This window comes from Mirounga leonina, unplaced genomic scaffold (genome assembly GCF_011800145.1).
Source record: "Mirounga leonina isolate KUSES-001 unplaced genomic scaffold, KU_Mleo_1.0 Mir_454, whole genome shotgun sequence".
NCBI classification, from domain to species: domain Eukaryota; kingdom Metazoa; phylum Chordata; class Mammalia; order Carnivora; family Phocidae; genus Mirounga; species Mirounga leonina.
This window is the reverse complement of record NW_023270763.1, coordinates 17,136,519-17,157,339: the sequence shown is the minus strand read 5'-3', so window position 1 is coordinate 17,157,339 and position 20,821 is coordinate 17,136,519. Positions and strand designations below refer to the sequence as shown.

At 55.5% G+C, this 20,821-nt stretch overlaps 1 protein-coding gene across 1 annotated transcript; it reads left to right on the top strand.

The window, feature by feature from the left end:
• The first annotated feature begins 1,545 nt into the window (after positions 1-1,545).
• SEZ6L2 (seizure related 6 homolog like 2) lies at positions 1,546-19,192 on the top strand. The gene is made up of 18 exons (XM_034988917.1): positions 1,546-1,892; positions 2,801-2,932; positions 3,598-3,897; positions 4,253-4,392; positions 4,667-4,868; positions 8,911-9,096; positions 9,747-9,915; positions 10,531-10,694; positions 13,030-13,230; positions 13,652-13,790; positions 14,619-14,815; positions 14,943-15,137; positions 16,981-17,172; positions 17,256-17,447; positions 17,960-17,998; positions 18,177-18,294; positions 18,422-18,518; positions 18,992-19,192. Exons 1-18 carry the CDS (start codon positions 1,814-1,816, stop codon positions 19,019-19,021), a joined length of 2,772 nt encoding a protein of 923 aa, XP_034844808.1. The 5' UTR covers positions 1,546-1,813; the 3' UTR covers positions 19,022-19,192.
• The last annotated feature ends 1,629 nt before the right edge of the window (positions 19,193-20,821 follow it).

The window sequence follows — 20,821 nt, the reverse complement described above, 5'->3', positions numbered from 1 at the left end:
CTTAGCTCTCCCTCCCTTCCTTCTAGCTTCCCCCGACAGCAATTCCTACCCCACCTGGACCCGGGAGCCCGCAACCAGTTGTCCTCCGCAGCGGCTTCTCTCTCTCCTTCCAACCCCTCGTCCCCTTCTGCCCTCGCTTCTCACTCGGCCCGACCCGCGGGTCTTTCTTTTTCTTTCTCTCTCTCTCTCTCTCTCCCTCCTCCCTTTCTCCTACTCGTTCCTTCCTTGGCTCCCACTCACCCTGACGTCACCCCTCCCCACAGTCATCTCAGCTTAGCTATCCCCGCCCCCACCCAGTGGCAGTAGCATCTCAGCCAGGGTGTGGGGGGGGTCGTCTCCGGATTCGCCTCCCCTCCCCGCCCCGACGGGGCGCCACGTGGGGCGCAGGGGGCACTGTGCCAACCTCCAGCCGCCCCGCAATGCGAAAAGAAGGGGCGGGGGCTGAGGGAGGGGCGTGGCAAGACGAGGGGCGGGGCGAGCGCGTAGACTGATGGGCAGGGCCGGCGCTCGCGGACTGAGGACAGGGACACTGCGGCCCGCCCGTAGGTCTGCTGATCCCTTGACCAGTCGACCTGTGACTCCCCTGCCCCCTCCGCCTCCACTAGAGCCAGCCCCCCACCCCACCCCCGGGAGCCTGATTGACAGTGAGGGCGGCTTCAGCCAATCGCCCGCGGCGTCTGGGGCCGGGCCCGCTCCGGCGGGGCCGGGAAGAGCTGTCCGCTAGCTGGTGGTGCTGAAAAAGGCGCCCAGAGGCGCTGTGAGGGAGGCCAGGAGAAAAAAAAAAATCAAAGTTGAAGCTGCCTGGCAGCTGGCCGGGGTCATGTATGTAAGAGAAGGGGTCTCTCCTTCCCAGATCTTGGCCTGTCGCCCCTTCGACTTCTCATAAACGTGGAAATTTGCCATTCTCCTGGAGGAGGCAAATTCACAGGAGCTGTAAAAGGGAAAGGGAAGTCCCGTGGGGAGGGGGGAGGTGTCTGGATGTGGGCAGGGGGCATATTGGGGAGCTGAGCAAGCGTGAACCCAGCTGTGCCGCCCCTCGGCACCCTGGGAAGAGGAGATTCAGATTCCAGATGTGCTGGAAAGGCTGGGGGAAAGGGTTGTAATTACAGCTAGGACCAGAGTTTCCTTTGCCTCCCCTAGGGGCCGCGGGAGTGAGGATTACGGTCTGGCTCATGTGGTCCCTCCTTCCTCCATCTGCACTTCCTCCTTCTTCCTCCCCCCCCCCCGTCGCCCCCAAATAAATCCCAGGCCCCTCCCTTCGCCCGTCCCCAGGATCTGACGTGGGCTCGACACCTTTCTCAGCTTCTCCCTCCCGCAGCTCCAGTGCCCGAGCTTCGGCTCTCCAGGTTCCGCAACCCCCTCCCCCCCACCAAGCCCCGCTAGAGCACAGTAGGGACCCTCCCGATCCTCGACCCCACCCCAGACCCCCAGAAGCTATCTTGCCTCTCCCCACTCCCCCAGCTTGGGATCCAGCTAGCTCGGTGGACCCAGGCGCCCCAGCGAGAGGGTAACCCAGGCGACCCAGCCCCTTCGGCCTTCCCGGTCCCACCCCCTGCAGCCGGAGCCGCGCCCCCTCTCCCACAGACCCGATAGCAGAGGACAGAGGAGATTGGGCAAGGAGGGGCGGGATCCAGGCGACCCCCAGCTCAATTCTGCCCCTCCATCCCAAGGGGCAGAGAAATTGTCTTCCTTGCTAACTGCTAGCAAGGGGGTGGGGGAGAAAATTAAAGGGAAAGATAAAAGGAGACAGAGGAAAGGTGACAGCTAGATAATTTAGGAGAGGCGCAGAGGAGAGAAATCGGTGTGAGTCGCCATGGGGACTCCCAGGGCCCAGCACCCGCCGCCTCCCCAGCTGCTGTTCCTAATTCTGCTGAGCTGTCCCTGGATTCAGGGTAAGGACATGGGAGCATGGGGGTAGGCCCGGGGAAGGTCCCCAGCTGGGTCCTCTACCATCCTTTCTCTCAACATCCTGGGCTTTCCAAGCTTCTGGGGGAGGGGAGGGGTACAGCTGACAGAGAAGTGGCAAGCCGGGGCTTTCTGGCTTATACTTGGAGCCCTAAACCCCAATACTGAGAAGGTGGGGAAATGAATGAGGGGAGCTTTTACCAGCGTCTCTGGGGCTAAATCCAGGAAGAAGGGCTGGGGAAGTTGGGGGGATGTCTGCGGAGGCGGCAGAAGCATGCAGGGTACCTGGGTGGGAGAGATGCCAGGCACTGCACACGCAAATGTTCTTGGACTTATGGACAAAGACAGATGAACAGAGGCCGTGCTCAGAGCCCACATATTCAGTCCTCTATTCTGACCCCTCGCCAGACTCCAGGGAAGCGGGCAGAGACTGCAGAGAATGAAAGAGAGAGAGAAAGAGAGAGAGAGAGAGAGCCATACTGCAGAGATAGAAACCCAGAGAGAAAGCTGGGCATTGCGGAAGCGAGGGCTGGAAGGTGCTGCCAGACCCTCCGCAGAGCTCCAGGGTTGGGGGAAGAGCACCATCGAGGGGAAAAAGAAGGTAGCACCGTGGCCCCTCTCCACTCCGCTGGTGCTGTCCAGGGTTCATAAGAGCCAAGAGGCTCACCGAAGGCGCACACAGCCTGGGAGGGGGGTGGGGTGGAGAGAAAGGTGTAGGAGTGTGAGGGGCAGCTGGGAGCCCCTCCTCCAATCTTGGCTCTCAGCCCAGTCTGGGACCCTCTGAGCTTCTGCAGGCCCAGCTGACTGAGGAGAGAGGAAGAGCTCTGGAAAAGATCTTTCTGGAGAAGGAAGGAGTGTGGGGCAGTGGAAGGGCTCACACAACTTCATCTCCTAGGTCTGCCCCTGAAGGAAGAAGAGGCACTGCCAGAGCCTGGAAGTGAGGCCCCCACAGCAGCCTCTGAGGCTTTGGCCGAGCTGCTCCATGGGGCCCTGCTGAGGAGGGGTCCAGAGATGGGCTACCTGCCGGGTGAGGCCCCCAGAGTGGCAGGAGTGACACAGAGAAAGAGGGAGGGACATTAACTCGGGGAGATGGGGACCCAAGCCAGGGACATTCAGAGAGGGATGGTTAGAGAGAGTCAAAACAGCATAGACAGAGAACCAGGGCAATTGAGACCAAATGATCAAGAGCCAGAGCCAGACAGAAAAACAGACCATCAGAGAGAAAGACAGATGGAAACTCAGAGAACCAGAGTCTGAGGAATAAAGGGGAGAGAGAGAAATGCAGAGAGTAGCAGATTTAGAATCATAAAATCAGAGAGCCACAAGAAGACTAAACAGAGAAGAAGAGTTCCAGAGAGAGCAAAAGAGAGAAAGAGGAGGGAGAAAGTGGTGCGCAGGAAAGAGAGCCGGGTCTGAACGGGGGAGCATGGGGAGGTTCAAGAAGACTGTCCGAGAGAGCCAAGAAGAAGGGCCTGGGTAGAGAGGTGGAGGGGGGGGTGTGGGGAGGCCAGGCTGTGGAAGCCTTGGGAGGGGGTGCAGAGTTCGGGTGCGGGAGAGGTGGGGGGCCTGCACCTTGTGGGGGAGGTCTTTTGGGTTCAGTGGGGGAGCCCCCAGTTTCCCTCAGCCCTGCTCCCCACCCATGGCCCACCAGTTTGCTCCTTCTGCGCCCTGACTTCCCTTGCACTGTCCCAGGATCTGATCCAGACCCCACACTAGCCACCCCTCCAGCCGGCCAGACTCTTGCAGCGCCCTCCCTGCCACGGGCCACTGAGCCAGGGACAGGGCCTCTGACAACAGCTGTAACCCCTAAAGGGGGCAGGGGTGCCGGCCCCACCGCACCAGAGCTGCTGACCCCGCCCCCAGGAACCACGGCCCCGCCCCTTCCTGGCCCCGCCTCCCCAGGCCCGCCCCTCGGGCCTGAAGGAGGAGAGGAGGAGACCACGACCACGATCATCACCACGACAACTGTTACCACCACGGTGACCAGCCCAGGTGAGGCGTTTGAAAGGGGATAGGGACAGTGTGCAGGAGCATGAATGTGGGAGAGGCGGGTGGCAGGCAAGGGGAGAGGCTGCTGGAAACGTGTGGAAGAAGGGGTCTGGGTCCCGATGGGAGAGGGGCCTCTGCTCAATAATAATAAAGGCTGGCATGTGTTTCTCCTTGCTGTGTACCAGCACCGTGCTATGTGTTTTCTCTCTATTACAGTGGACACGGGTGGGGGAGGGAGCAGCGGATAAAGATGGCGAGGGGTGCTGGGGACAAGACAGGTGAGGGCTCCCGGAGTTGCTTGGCTGGGAGGGCAAGAACACAGGGATTCACTCGACTCCAGCCACTTGTATCTCTTTAGTTCTGTGTAATAACAACATCTCGGAGGGCGAAGGGCACGTGGAGTCTCCAGATTTGCGGAGTGCCGCCAGCCGCATGGCGGGGCTCCTGGACTGCACATACAGCATCCACGTCTACCCCGGCTACGGCATCGAGATCCAGGTAACTGGACTTTGAAGCCCCCAAGCGCTTTCCTCTGGGCCCAGGTGTGTGCACAGGTTTGGCCTGGGAATCAGAGAAACTTTTCTGACTCAAATGGGCCTGTTTTCTGAGGATCTCAAAGACTCTCCTGGAGGTCTATAATATGGCCAATGTCACGGTGGTATCTGGGCTGCCACATTCAGGGGAAAGGAAAACAGACGGTGGGGGACTTAAGGGTCACCCACCCTGACTGACTTGTCCTGGGGGGCGGGGGGTCTGGGTCTGGCTTCTTTAGGTGCAGATGCTGAACCTATCTCGGGAGGAAGAACTCCTGGTGCTGGCTGGTGGGGGGTCCCCAGGCCTGGCCCCCCGACTCCTTGCTAACTCCTCCATGCTGGGAGAAGGACAGGTCCTTCGGAGTCCAACCAATCGGCTGCTCCTGCACTTCCAGAGCCCACGGGTCCCCAGGGGCAGTGGCTTCCGGATCCACTATCAGGGTGAGGAGTCTGGGGTGCTGGTGGAAGGGCAGGGGCCACACTGGGCACAAGAGACATCTCTGGGAAGCTTCTAAGCACAAGGAGATGTCAGGGGCTTTTCCTCCGGACTAGGACCCTGGGGGGCAGAGCCCTCAGAGGAGATCTATACACACTTATTTCACACACTCACAGACCTGTGTCTGGGTGTGCACCCATCCGAGTGGCAGTTCATCCATTCACTCAACAAATGTTTATTGAGCACCCATTTCATACTGGCCCTGTGCTGTCCGTAGGGAGAGGAATGAACAAGCCAGATGTAAATCTTCAAGGAACTCAGAATTCTAGGTAAAGAGATGGACAAGTCATCAGGATGATTATAATTCAGTGAGATAAGGGCCTATATCCCTATGAGGAAGGAAACACAGGCAGAGGGAACAAATTTCAAAGGGACCTAAATTTCTCCTAAGGAATATAGGGACACCTTCTTGGAGGAGGTAACGAAGCTGGGACCCAAAAGACGAGCTACTAGGGAAGGGTGGGAGGGGGAGAAAGAGGAAGACAGGTGTCCAGATGGATGAAAAAGCATGACCCCCTTGAGGAGTTGAAGTAATTTAGCATGGAAGATAGAATTGTCCTAGCCATGTGACCTGGGGTGAGTTACTTAACCTTTCTGTGCCTCACTGTCTCATCTGAAAAATGGGGATCATAATACTTGGCTCATGGTGTTATCAGGAAGCCCAAATTAACTAATAATACATATCAAGGGCTTAAAATAGTGTCTGGTACACAGTGAGAGTGCAGAAATGTCAGTCACTGCTACAGAAAAGCCCAGAAAGTGGTGGGAGAGAAGCAGGCTACAAGAGAGCAGACCAGGAGGCAGGTTGGATTCAGATCATGAAGGGCCTCGTCAGCTTCAGTAAGGAGTACAGACTACTTTATCCTGCAAGGGACATGGAAACATTTCGATATGTTTTAAGCAAGATAGTGACAGCCTCAGATTTGTGACCTAGAAAGATCTTGCTGACTTCGGAGGGTGTGGGAGGGGACTGAATCCATGCACGACTGCATTCATGAGCACCACCCACAGACAACCTACACACAGGTGTACATCCGTACTCACCTGTGTGTACGGGAACCTTCCCACAGTGCAAGCATATGTTCTAGCATGTGTGTGTGTGTGAGGCCAGGGGCCCAGCCCACTGTCCCTTTCCAGACACTGCTGCCATCTCCAAAGTCCCTTCCTGCGCTGCTCAGAAACAGAGAGGGAACTATGTTTTGGGCCAATGTCCCCTTCACATCACCTCATGGCCTTGCCTGCCCCTTGTGTGCTCTGCTGACCTCAGATCCCTTGTGGGCCTTATCCAGGACACACACAACCCGTATCCCTGCCTCATACCCTCTCCAGTTTCTCCTGAGGCCTCTGTTTGGGCCCCAGGGACTCATAGGTGCAAGCTGGAGAGACCTATTCACAGAGGGGCCAGTGAGTTGGGGGCCACGTAATTGGTGGTCAGGTCAGCAGGGAGCAAGGGCATGCCTGAGGGCTTAGAGCCAAGGGCTGGACTTCCAATGGTACAAAATGGCTCCCTGCTGGCTCCCTTACGCAGCCACTTCCCTAGGGCACTGAAAATAGGACTCTTTAGACAAAGTGGAACATTTGGGGAAGCAGGGCTATTGCATAAATTGGCCTTCATTACCTGCCACAGTCTTCCCTGCCTTGCGGCTTCTCCAGGCACCTCTGGGACCGAGGCCCTGTTTAAGCCCTCCCCAGTCTGCACTAGCTGGGGCCTCTGGTCCAGAGTGGCCTCATTAGCTTCTCTGAAAGGTCAAAGGCTCCGTCACCACTCGCCCCAAGCCCAGCAAACGTTCCCGTTTACAAAACCCTGGTGCCAACTGTTGTTTCCTGCGCTTCTCGCGGCACCCCCAAGGGTGGCCACTGGCCACTCCACCCTGAGAGGAACAAAGGCTTACGGGGATCGCTCAGACACCCGCAAGCACACCACAGAGTCGGAAGGCACATCCTCAGCCCCGACTCCCAGTCATTTGTCAATCGAGACTGAGGGACAAGTGCTTAAGATTTTCTGAGCACTTTATGTGTCTCTTTCCTTTAACTGGAAGGCTGGTTGTCAATGATGGGACTTATTACTGCTATTTACAGGTGACAGCCCCCCCACCCCCCGAGGTGGCATCACCTGCCCAAGGTGAAACAGCGAATAAGTCGCGGAGCTAGAACTGGAAGTCGGGTGTGCCTGTCTCCCAATCCAGTTTGTATGGTTGCATACCACCTCTGGGCTGCATCGATGGATCGCTTAGGCTAGGCTTTTGGGAGACAAAATAAATAAGGCCTGGTTCAGTCTCACCATAGCAAGAGGCGGCAGTTCATGTGATGATAAAATTATGCATGCACAGGTGTGGAGGCAAGAAAGAGACTAACTCTATGGGAGAGGGGAGGGGTCAGGAAGACTTCCTGGAAGAGGTGGTACTTAAGTTACTCCTTGAAAGATGAGAAAGAGTGGGAAAAGGGTCTTGCAGGTAGGGGAAATGAAGTCACAAAACTACACTGTGTAGGCTATATGGGTTGTGGGTGCTAAGAACTGAAGCTGGAGGTGTTGGGCTGGACCTGGCAGTGGGAAGGGGCTTGAATGTCAATCCAAAGCATTGGGCTTGATTCCGTTGGTCGTGGAGAGCCATCAAGAGGCTAATACTCATTTAAACCACTGTGTTCTAGAAGCTTTTGGGGTCTATCTCAGTAGAGACTGCGGACGCTCACAGGACAAGGCCTGGGTCTTTTTCACCTCTCTGCGCTAGCACCCAGCCAAGGAAATGCTTGTTGAATTTTGAAGTAGGGAGACCAGATCTCTGACAGAATCACTTAGGGCTGGAGAGTCAGCAAAAACAAAGGCCCAGGCAAGCTGGTACCTCCCAAGCATGGCTACCCAGAAACAGACACACAGAACTGTGTCAGGACCAAATTTGGAGTCCATTGTCTACTGCCAAGTCACTTCCTTCCTTCCTCCCTCCCTCTCTTCCTTCCTTCCTTTTTTAAAAAGTTTACTTATTTAAGTAATTTCTACACCCAACATGGGGCTTGAACACATGGCCCCAAGATCAAGAGTCCCATGCTCGTCCGACTAAGCCCAGGCGCTCCCCCCAGTCACTTTCTATTTATTTGTTTTATCTCTTGTGATTCCACAAGAGTTTCAGGAGGCTTTCAAAAAAGAGTGCAGCAAAATTAAATCAAATAAGAAAATGGGTACCAGGAAGTGCTTATTAAAGATGAAAAAAATAGAATGTGGATGGACAAGCCATCGTTGCTAGGGACAAGCCTTAATCTGGTTCTGAGCTTCTTAGCAGCCAGCACAAAAAGAGAGATCACTCAGTTCTCACTGCAAGAGAGAAGAGAAACCAGTTCCTTAAGGAAAGCAAAGCCCTTCCTAGCACTTCGTCTTCATTGAGGGGGGATTCATTGAAGGGGCACTGAGTATTAAGGTCTGCAATGACAAGATAGTCAAAGCTCCTAAAGGAGTTTCATGTGGCTCCTCTGGATGAAAGCTGAGGGTCTATTCCCACCATGCACCTCAGTGAAAGAGCGTGTGTGTGCACAGGGGAGAAAATACTATGAGGCACTTAATAACCAATTGCTACATCTGGAAAATGGATCACAGCCTTACTCTGGCTACCTCAAAAGCACTGCATGAACTCATTTTAGAAGCTGGACAAGCTCTGCAAATACTATATGTTATTATTAGAGCTGGATGGGTTCACAGTGGTCAACTGATTTGCCCGAGGTCACCACAGCAAGTGAGTGCTAAAGCCAGAATTTCTTTGGGTCTCAGATACTTCATCTATAAAATGGAGGCCAAAGTGGGTGGATTACAAAGACTAGGGGAGAGAAGGAATGTTGAGATTGCCTCTTCGTGAGACCAAGTGCCCATATGAGAACTCCAGTATGGAGCCGTCTGTGCCACCAGGGGACCTGAGAAGAGGGAAGGAAGTGCTAGGGGGTTGGTGAGAGAGGTTGGCATGGGAAAAAAAGTCCTCCTTCTCCCTGCCCTGCCTGATCCAGCCTACCTCCTGAGCTGCGGCTTCCCTCCTCGGCCGGCCCATGGGGATGTGAGCGTGACTGACCTGCACCCTGGGGGCACTGCCACCTTCCACTGCGATTCAGGCTACCAGCTGCAGGGTGAGGAGACCCTTATCTGCTTCAACGGCACCCGGCCAGCCTGGAGCGGTGAACCCCCCAGCTGCATGGGTGAGTCTCCTGCATGATAGGTGGGGCTTCTGTCCTGGAAGCCCCATTAGGAGGGTACTATCTTGGCGGCCTCTATCTTTGGGGAACATCCACCTTGAAGGGGTTTCTGTCTGGAAGAGTCCCTATCCTGGTGTCTCCATCTGGAGCTCTTTACACAGAAGGTCTCTACCCTTGGAGAATCTCCATCCTTGGCGGGCGTGGGGGTCTCTCTCTGGGGATGTCCTACCTACAGTGTTTCCATTGGGGGAGTCACCATTCTGGAGGTCTCTTCTTTCAGAGACTCCTCATCCTCGAGGAAACCATTCTGGAGGTCCATATTTAGAGGATCTCTATCCTGGAGAATCTTCATCCCGGGGATCCCATCTTGATTTCCATTTGAGGCCTTCAATTTTGGGGATCCCTCATAACTCCCCATGCCAGGGAGTGTTCATATGAGCAGGATTTCCATCCTAGGGGGTGTCCATTCTGGGGTCTTTCTATTCTAGGGCTGGTTCCCTCCTGGGTGATGGCCTTGGAAAAGGTCCTATCCTCTGGGGTGAGCCTGTAAGGCAGAGACCACTCTGAGGCCAGGTCCCAACCAAAGGTGTGGATGTAACAGCTCTGAAGACATGAGGACAAGTCGCTTTAACATGTCTCCCCTCTACCCACAGCATCCTGTGGTGGCACCATCCACAATGCTACACTGGGCCGCATCGTGTCCCCTGAGCCTGGGGGAGCGGCAGGGCCCAACCTCACCTGCCGTTGGGTCATTGAAGCAGCTGAGGGACGCCGGCTTCACCTGCACTTCGAGAGGGTCTCACTGGATGAGGACAATGACCGGTGAGGGTCTGGGCCTTGGGTCAGAGGTCCCCACCTCCGGGAAATAGGAAGGCTGCAGTGGGGAGTCAGACAGATCCAGGGTGGATCCCAGTTAAAATGGGTGTCAAACACAGATTAGTCCTCCCCCTTTCTTAGGCGGTATAGCTGTGCAAACTTAGACGAATCATTGACTCTGTGTGTGCCTCAGTTTCCTCTTCAGTAGAATGGAGATCATAGGACCTCCTTCTGACGGTTTCTGTGAGGATAAATGCGTTAAGATACGTGAAGTGCTTAGAAGGATGCCGGGCACACAGTGAGCCTGGTAAATGTGTTTGTCTTCGTCATCATCATTGGTACCATCTCTTGCCTAACAAACCGATACCTCAGCGCTACCACTGGGCAGGTGACTCTTTCTGGGCCTGTTTCCTCATCTATAAAATCAGGGATAATAAATCATACTGACTCGAGGGCTCTTGTGAAAAGAAAATGAGATGAAATGTGTGAAGGCTTAGCGTACATGCTACATAGTCAAGGCTTGAAAATAATAGCTGTGAAAGTGAGTTAGGAGAGCCAGCAAAAGGCGAGGCAGCTTCTGAGGGGAAAGTGAGCTCCTGGCCACCCTTCTGTCCATCCCAGGCTGATGGTGCGCTCAGGCGGGAGTCCCCTCTCCCCAGTCATCTATGACTCGGACATGGATGACGTCCCAGAGCGGGGTCTCATCAGTGATGCCCAGTCCCTCTATGTGGAGCTGCTTTCAGAGACACCTGCCAATCCCCTGCTGCTAAGCCTCCGATTTGAAGGTAAGTGCCCTCCCCTGAGGGACCCCCACTCCTGCACTTTCCCGTCTTGCTGATGGCCAAGTATGGTCACAAGCACATACCCTGTCCCTGCTCATCTCTGCGTTTGGATCTCTGGAAATGAACTTCCTCCCCACCCCAAAACTACAAGGATCCCCTTGCGTGGACCCCTTCTAATTCCTGGGGTGGCTTTTCCCGTTTAAGTTTCACGGAGGGCTGGATCCAGGCACACAGCCAAGGGACCAGGCACCTTCATGTCTCAGTGCTTTCCTCTGTGTTGGCTTCACTGTCAGTCAGGCTGTCAGTCTGTGGTGCACCTAGCAGTTCCAGGCTGATGTACCACCAACGTAGGAAGTCCATCAGAAAGAGAAAGGGTACCACTTTGCTAAGAGCTTCGGCAAAAATGCCAGGAAGGGCTCTCATTTCTCTGGCTTAGGTCATGTGTCTACACCTGAGCCAATCATTGAAGCTAGGGGCAGGTGGTGTTATGATTGGCAGATCCACATCACATGACCATCCATAGTTGGCCCCAACTGGACCTCATAGACTGGAAATGGGTGAGGCATGTGTCCCAAAATGAAAGTAGGAGTGCTATGAGCAGAAGAAGGGGGACTAGATGCTGGATGGGTAGAAACAAGGAGGTCAGTGATCATGGGAGAAGAGGCATTTGAGCTGGGCCTTACTGTATGGAATTTTATTATTTTATTTATTTTTTAGAAAGTGAGAGAGAGGGGGTGGGGAGAGGCAGAGGGAGACAGAGAATCCCAAGCAGAGTCCATGCCCAGTGTGGAGCCCAATGTGGGGCTCAATCTCACAACCCTGAGACCATGACCTGAGCAGAAATCAAGAGCCGGATCCTTAACTGCCTGAGCCACCCAGGTGTCCCTAGGATAGAGAGAATTCTGAAAGAGGGAGATTAGGGATGAGCATCTCAGGTGAATGGAACAGTGAGAGCAACAGTAGAGAAAGGCCTGGTATTGTTTGGGAAATAGAGAATTTCAGTGTGTCTGGAGCAGAGGATTTGTGCAAGCAGTAGCAGGAGAGAGACAAAGAAAGTGAAATGCTCAGAGAGGGGAGGGGCTGGTTCCTGGTGTGAATCAAGGGAGAAATGGAATTGGCGCTGGGTCCTGATGGATGCATAGGATTTGGACATGACACCTCATCAAGTTTAAGTAACAGTGAACTAGAACAGATCTGAAAAATAAGTTGCCTGTTAGATTTGAAAATGCGAAAACAATTCCCAGATTTGAGGTCTGCCTCCCTAGTTGTGGGCCCTTGTTGCTCCATGAGCTTCAGAGTCCTCTGATCGTTTTGCAGCTAAGACATGATCACATGGGCAAAAACTAAAATGATCTCCAAATGTTCATTTTTGCTGAGTTAGTCCAAAGTCAAAATTGAGTAGCTTCTGCATTCGCTGCACTTTTGGATTCTAGCTACAGCATGGATAATCAAGGGTGGGGAGAATCTGTGTTTTGTTTTGGTTTGTTTTTGAGATTTATTTATGGGGCACCTGGGTGGCTCAGTCAGTTAAGCGGCCGACTCTTGGTTTCAGCTCAGGTCATGATCTCAGGGTCGTGAGATCAGGACCCAAGTCGGGCTCTGCGCTCAGCGGGGTGTCTGCTCGAGATTTCTCTCTCTCCCTCTCCCTCTGCCCCTCCCCACCCCTGCACTCTCTCTCTCTAAGATTTATTTATTTACTTTAGGGAGAGAGAGAGAGACACAGAGAGCATGAGTGGCGGGAGGGGCAGAGGGAGAGAAAGAATACACAAGCAGGCTCTCTGATGAGTGCAGAGCCCAATGTGGAACTCCATTTGATCCCACGACCCTGAGGTCATGACCTGAGCCGAAACCAAGGGTCGGACACTTAACCCACTGAGGCACTCAGGCGCCCTTCTAACTGTTATTTTTGAGGAGAGAACACACCTGCATGAGCCAGTTCTCCAAAGGCACCCTTTCCCCTCCCTCCTCTGCAGTTTCCAAAACCAAGTGGCTCTGGCTGGGAATCAAGCAATCTGGGTTTGAGACCTGATTCTGTGTGACATTGGGCAAGCGATTTTTTTGTCTGTGGACCTCAGTTTCCTCATCCGTAGAATGGGGACTGGGATTTGACTAGCCTAGGGGTTTCCCTCTAGAGGCCAGGAAGGTAACATATATGTGTGAGTGAGAGGGGTTAGGATTTTCGGGAGACTGGAGGGTGAAAGCTAAGCCCAAAGGCATTCCATTTTAAACAGCCCACCAAGTGGCCAAACCACACTTGAATTCAGCCCAAGTACCCCCAGTCTGAGATCCCCTGAGGCCTATCCTCATGCTTACTTCCTGGGACTGACCCCATCTCTAGCCTTTGAAGAAGATCGCTGCTTCGCTCCCTTCCTGGCACATGGCAATGTCACCACCACGGACCCTGAGTACCGCCCAGGGGCACTGGCCACTTTCTCGTGCCTCCCAGGATATGCCCTGGAGCCCCCTGGCCCCCCAAATGCCATCGAATGTGTGGATCCCACAGAACCCCACTGGAACGACACAGAGCCAGCCTGCAAGGGTGAGCCCTCCACATCCCTAGGAGCTCCTTTGGTCTGCAGACTACCCCCGAGCTGGGCATCTTAGGAAGGCCATTCAGGAAGGAGACTTGCATATCCAAACCCAGTAAACCCAGGCCTTGGGTAAATCCTTGTCCTTTTCAGAGATAGTTTTCTTAGCTGAATAAATTGGTGGGTTTGTTACAGAATTTAGGGGTCACAACCCAAATGTCTTGAAGAGCTCTAGCTGGAGCTAAGTCATGGGATGGGGGGTAATGCATAGGCTGGAGAGTGGGCGGGGTTAGGTGAGAGAAGGGCCAGGGATTGGGCCCAGGTAATAGATAACAGGGAGCCTGTGAGGCGGTCTGGTGCACCCAGCTGGGAGTGGCGAGGCCCTTGGTGAAATGAAGACTGAGTTCTGATTCTGCCCCCCCTGTCCCCCAGCCATGTGTGGAGGGGAGCTGTCAGAGGCGGCTGGTGTGGTCCTCTCTCCCGACTGGCCCCAGAGCTATAGCCCCGGCCAGGACTGCGTGTGGGGCCTGCACGTCCAGGAAGAGAAGCGCATCTTGCTCCAAGTTGAGATGTACGTCAGGTGCAGCCCGGGGTGTGATGGGTTGTGGGCTCAGTGAAGTGTGGTATGACAACAGCCTAGCCTGTGCTGTGAGCCTGGCTGGCTATGCAAGATGAAAGAGGCCACTGAGGGTTCAGGATGGGGGTGTGGGTTGTCAGGAAGACCTAGGTACAAATCGCCTTTGATTTGTCCAGGAGACTCTGGACAAGGACATGGGTAATGCAGCCTTCTGCAGGGGCTGTAGTGTGAAAAGAGGGCTCTGGCCTGGTGTCTCTCACTCTTTGGCTATTTCTGAGGCTGCCCCTGGAGGGGTTTCCAGGAACCCAGGCCCAAACTGCGGCCTAGTCACCAGGCCTCGTCATCATCACGCGAGGTGGCCGTGGGTGTGGGGAGAGGCCAGTGAGCTGATTTGGTATGAGATGGCCATGTGACCGGATGGAACCAGAAGTGGGGAGGGCCCCAAAGCGGACACTCCCGCCGGGCGGGGAGTTGGGCCCGTGGGAAAAGAGCATGGCCTGTGACTGGTCAGAGCTGCACTTGAGCCAGACTGGGCATCACCTGGCGATGGGGGAGGGGCCAGAGAGTGCGAGGAGTTCCTAAGGAGTTGGGCTGGGAATCGGGAAACAGGAACTGGGAAGAGCCACAGAACGAGTGGAACCCGGAGGGGCTAGCACAGAGAAGCCCATAATTGCTCAAAGGGCGGCCAGACCTGAGATGGGGGAATGTGGACAGGGTGGAAAGCAGGTAGGGTTACTAATGAACTGAGTTAGGGATTGGGCAGAACGGGATAGGAGGGGCCAATCGTAACCCAGCCCGCACATCTGGTTCCACTCCCTGCAGCCTGAATGTGCGTGAAGGGGACATGCTGACACTGTTCGACGGGGACGGTCCCAGCGCCCGAGTCCTGGCCCAGCTGCGGGGACCTCAACCGCGCCGCCGCCTCCTCTCCTCTGGGCCTGACCTCACGCTACAGTTCCAGGCACCGCCAGGGCCCCCAAACCCGGGCCTGGGGCAGGGTTTCGTGTTGCATTTCAAAGGTACCGAGGCCTAGGGTCCTGAAATGTGCAGGGGTCCGGCAGGCCAGAGATCCCGGGAGGGGCGCGGCCCCCGAGGCTGGAAGGGCTCCCGGAGCCGGCCTCCAAACTCGCTGTCTCCCCGCTGCAGAGGTCCCGAGGAACGACACGTGCCCGGAGCTGCCACCTCCGGAGTGGGGCTGGAGGACGGCCTCCCACGGGGACCTGATCCGGGGCACGGTGCTTACTTACCAGTGCGAGCCTGGCTACGAGCTGCTCGGCTCCGACATCCTCACCTGCCAGTGGGACCTGTCCTGGAGCGCGGCGCCGCCCGCCTGCCAAAAGAGTGAGCCCGGGCCCCGCCCAGGTCTCTCATGGCCCCGCCCCTGCCCGTCGGGGTTTGGCCGTTCCGCTTGGGCTCCGCCCATCCCCTTTGCGGCCGGCTTCCGTCCCCTTTTGCCCCCGCCCCTGTCCCGGCCGAGTTTCTCAACCCTTCGCTGTGGAGTCTGCCCGGATCTTACTCAGGCCCCGTCCCTTAACCCTTTGGGTTCCACTCCTCTGATCCTCGGTGTCCCGAAACTGTCCCCTCTGGACCCCACTCTCATCTCCCACCATTGCGCCCCTCTCCCGTGCACTGTTCCGAGCTCTGACCCGGTTTCCTCTGGGTCACGCCTCACCTTCTCGTGGTCCCGCCTCCACCGCCTCCTGGCCCCGCCTCTGTCGCGTCAGAGTCCCGCCCTTCCCCGGGCCCGCCCCCGTCAACTCTGTTCCGCTCTTCCCCTTCTAGACCCCGCTCCAGTCTCAGTCCCCCACCCTTGACGTTACGGGGAGTCACTTTGCTGGGGCCTAGGCTGGTCAGAGAACTTGGTTTATTTTAATGCAGTCATTGAAGCCCCATGCTGGGTTGCGGTTATGCCGAGGGGCTGGGGTCCCTCCTGACCCTGGCGGAGCTCGCAGTCCAGAAGGGGGACACTTAAACAGCTCAAGATATTATAGAGCGTAACTGCAGGGTGATTCGGGGCAAAGTGCTTAACATCTGTGAGCCGTGGCTGCCTCATCGGTGAAACAGGAATAAGGGCTGTGAAGAGTTTTCACACAGTACCTCTGCGGGTGAACAATTTAGTAGCTGCTATAAATAATACAGAAGGGCTGTGGGAAGGGGGGCGGTTCATTGTTCCAGGGAGAGGACAGGAGATTTCACAGAGGAGGTGATATTTGAAGGAGCTAGAAGTGTTTATCTCTTAGAATAGCAGAAAGCGGTGGCGTCTTGTCATTTTCTCCAAATTTTGGGAAGCCTGCCACAGGATATGGGATTGTAGGTCTTCCACCTGGCCCTGGGGGGCAATGGTGGGACCGATGAGGTTAAGTTCAGGAAAACAGATTTGGGCTGGACACAAGGGAAACTTTCCGGTTGACACAGCTCCCCATCTCTAGAAGGATTGACAGGATGTCCAGTCTGAAACCCAGACAGGACAGGGGAAGGGATGGAGGCAGGGCCCAGAGGGGACAGGGCCTGCCCAAGGCAGCATATTGAGCCTGAAGCTGAGCTGAGGCCCAAGTCTCTGAGTCTCAGCCCAGTGCTCTGGGGCTGTGACGGGGCTGAGGGACCATGGGCCAGCTATTTGACCGCCCTGAGCCCCACTAGATGAGTCACGGTGACGTCTCGGGATCATCAGGGTATAGGATACTGTTTGTAAAGCATTTAGCAGAGGTCCATATACAAGAAATGGCTCTGATTGTTACTTGCTCAACAAGGTTGTAAACAAGCACCTGCAGGGCAGGCTGTGCGAGTGAGTGGAGGGTACTGGGAATGACTGGACGAGTGGAGCAGGAGGGCTGGGCCCCTCTAAAGAGCACAGCTGCTGTCCCGCCTAAGATCCACCGTGCGGGGCCGGCGGCGCTGGGATGTAGTTCATATGCTCTGGTACAGGGGCGAAATATTTCCCATTCCATCCTCGGATGGGGGCCTGGCTTGCCCCCACCGCTCTTTTCCGGAAGAAGCCTGAAATCTAAAGTGCACCGTTTTTTGCATTTTTCCAACTTCTGATCTCTTCATTTGGAGGAAGTGGTGGGAGATGGGGGTTTGCTTAGGGGGAAGATGGCCCATGGCTCAGGCGGCTCCCGGCCCTCAGCTTCCAGGAGATCTTTTAAGGCCTCAGCTCCCCCTGAACTTGCCCTCCTGCCAACAGTCATGACTTGCGCCGACCCTGGTGAGATCACCAACGGGCACCGTACCACCTCAGACGCTGGCTTCCCTGTCGGCTCCCACGTCCAGTACCGCTGTCTGCCCGGGTACAGCCTGGAGGGGGCGGCCGTGCTCACCTGCTACAGCCGGGACACGGGCACACCCAAGTGGAGCGACCGGGTCCCCAAGTGTGCCTGTGAGTCTGTGGACACCCTGGGAAGGGTGGCTGGGTGGCCTGCTCGGCAGCGAGCCGGCAGGTGACTGCCTTATGTCCTGCAGTGAAGTATGAGCCGTGCCTGAACCCAGGGGTGCCAGAGAACGGCTATCAGACATTGTACAAGCATCACTACCAGGCCGGCGAGTCTCTGCGCTTCTTCTGCTATGAGGGCTTTGAGCTCATCGGCGAGGTCACCATCACCTGTGTGCCCGGTCACCCCTCCCAGTGGACGAGCCAGCCCCCACTCTGCAAAGGTGCCCGGGCAGACAGGGCAGGAGGGGGCACGGCAGGGTCTGGGGAGTGATGGGACTGGGAAAGTCAGGTAGTAGCAAATTTGAGAGCGACGGTAACCCTGCTGAGCTCCCCATTCACCTCCTGTGGGCTCTGATCCTCACAAGTACACCCAGGGGTCCTGGGGAATTTCAAGGTCATGGAATTGTCCTAAGGGATGTAGCAGAGGGGGCCTTGGCTTGGAAGTCTCTTGCCCTCTGGATAGGTCTCAGGTTCACCATTTTTGACAAATTCTACAGACCCGATTCGTTCAGACCGCCCAAAAACCCTGAACTTTTTGGGGTCTGGAGGAGGAAGAAGGCCCTGCCCTGACTACTCCTCCCCCCGCCCCCACCAAAGGAAGGATAACGTTTAGGTTGAGCAGAGGGCAGAGAGAACCAGGCTGTCCAGCCCAGCCCCACTGGGCTCCCGGCCTCTACCCAGCCTCCTTCCCTCCCTGGCTCAGACCCCGTCCCTCCCCCTCCTCTCCCTGCAGTGGCCTATGAGGAGCTCCTGGACAACCGAAAACTGGAAGGTCAGTGAGGGCACAGGTGGAGACCCAGGCCTGGCCAAGTCGGGAGGGCAAGGCAGAGGCCGGGGGCAGGAGGCCAGGCCCCGGAGGGGTGAGGCCCAGGGTTCGAGGCCCAGGGCAGGAGGCTGGGAGAGGCCAGGGCTGGGCCCAGCCCCAGCTCACTGGCCTCTCCTCTCCCCAGTGACCCAGACCACAGACCCGTCGCGGCAGCTGGAGGGTGGGAACCTCGCCTTGGCCATCCTGCTGCCCCTAGGCCTGGTCATTGTCCTCGGCAGTGGCGTTTACATATACTACACCAAGTAAGTACCCTACTCGGGGAGCTCCTCGCCAGGGCAGACGTCCTGCCTGCCTGGCACAGACGCTTGGGTGAGGGGGGGGTTGGGGGCTCACCTCTCGATAAGCCCCTCTATCTCCTCCCTCTCCCAGACTACAGGGAAAATCCCTCTTCGGCTTCTCGGGCTCCCATTCCTACAGCCCCATCACTGTGGAGTCAGACTTCAGCAACCCACTGTATGAAGCTGGGGTGAGCTCTTCCCCTCCCCCTGGAGAGCTACATCTCTCAGCTCCCCCAGGGCTCCAGGTCTTTCTCTCAAAGTCTCTGTAATACCCGTCTTGGGGATTTCAAACTCAGCTGCAACACAGCAAGTCGGGCGTGCCTGGTCGGGAGTGGAGGCGTGGTGGGGACTGTGGCTAAGGAGCCAACTTGTGCCCCATCTAGTCTGTAGTGGAAACTTAGGCCCAGTTGCCAGGTCTTCCAGTTGTTCAAGACAACCCAAAAACTCAGATTTGTGTGTGATTTTAATATACCGTAAGATGAACCGAATATCCCTGGGCCAGATTCAGCCCCATTCCCACCCCATGGCTCCCAAACCTCATGATCCATGTTATTTTAAAAACCCAGGGTCTTTCCCCTCCCTGGTGGATGCCTCCTTCCATTTTGTTCCCTCCTCCATCCCCATCCCGCTCCAGCAACTGACCCCATCTCTCTGTCTCCAGGATACACGGGAGTATGAAGTTTCCATCTGAACCCCAAGACTAAGGCTGCAGGACCCAGGACGCCCTTCCCCTCTCCACTCTGGGCAGGGAGGAGTACAGGACCTCGTCTCTGGCTCCTTTCCTCCCTGCTGTGTAAATAGTCTCCTGGTCCCACGAGGGGGCTTTGACGGCCCCGGGGACCCTACAGTAAATAAACCAGCATCCTGCCGCCCAAGCCTCCTCTTCTCAGTTGCCAAACAAGGGGCCTGCCCCTTCCCTCCCACCCTACTGGCTTTTGGACCCTGGGAGGGGAACTCAGCCCTCCTGCAACTCCTGGGGCCCCTCCGGCCCAGGGCACGCCCCCCCCCCCCCCCCAAGGACTGCCTGAGAGTTCTGCTATTCCCTTGGCCTTGAAGGCTCTTCCCAGATGTTCTGGCCCCGGGCCTCACCCCTGGGCTCTGGAGGGTCAGAAGAAGAGGGATGAAGGGGGAAAGCAGGGCCAAGGCCCCCTACCCGCTTCATGCCATCTCCCAACCCACAATCTCCCCACCTTCGCTTCTGGATTTTTGGTTTTGAGCAATAAACAGAAAACCACCATTTGTAACTGGGCTGGTGGGGTATGGGAAGGTGGGTCACGGGTGGGCTGGAGAGAAGCCTGGGGAAAAGGGAACAATTTGGGAAATTGATGGAGCTCCATGACAGGGCACAGGGCAATGTCAAGGGGGCTGGCCTGGGGTCAAAACGCCTGGCTTTTGGCTCAGCCTGTGTGGATGATGAGCCCCCTCTGGGCCTCAGGTGTCTCTACCCCCGTGCTTGATGCTTCTAGGCTCTTTTAGCCTGAAGATAGCAGCTGACAGTAGCTGCCTCCCCTGTGTGGCCGGAGCCTCCCTCCCTCACTGCTTGGTAGGACGCAAACAGCTCTCCGTTTCATGACCGGTTCACCTAACACGCACGCTCCTTTTGAGAATGTTTTATCTATCCAAGTGTACGTACCATTTCTCCCCCCAGTCTTTTTTGGCCCTTTAAGTATATCTGCTGTTACATGTCTACTAAGTAATGGTCAAATTTGTAGCATTTCATAAAGAATGAGCTTGTTTTGTACCCTGTGGGGGTCCTTCTCCAGCGTATCCGCTTTTGAACATTATAAGGAATTTATAGCCCATTTGTCTAAAGAGTCTCCAAATTAAGTGAATTTCACTTAATTCAAATTTTATATTTAAATATAATTAAGCATTTTTAGGACACTCAAAAGGACACTGAAATACTCAGAGGAGGCTGAATTTTAGAACACGATGCAAACTGATCCTTGTAATAGCCTGCATTTCTGGGCCTTTCTTCTGTGCTAAGCACTTTGTATGCGTTCTGTTTTCAACCTCTACAAGGAGCCTGCAAGACAGGGATAATTATTCCCATTTCTCAGATAAGAAAACTGAGGCTCAAAGATGTGAACAGACTTCCTCAGGAGGCTCGAATAAGCGACCAGATTCAGATTTAAATGCAAACTCCACCAAGGTGGCTGCATTCCCTTCTGGCGAGCAATGGGGGTGACATGTTCCCCATGCATGAGGCCCCGGAGCCTGGAGGTGGCTCCTCAGAAGCAAGGGTGGACCCTCTCAGATGCCAAAGGCCTAGACATTAAGGTGCTGGACTGTGGCAAGGAGGCTGGGTTCAGATCCGTGAGCTCATCTCTGCCAAAAGGCTGACAGAAAACAGGTTGTTAACTGCCCGAATTAAAGCCATTCCAGTAACATGGTATATGCCATTTCACCCATATGCCCACATATCTGGCAAGGAAAAAAAAGAAGAAGAAAAGAAAAGAAGAAGAAGAAAGAAGAGGAAGAAGAAGAAGAA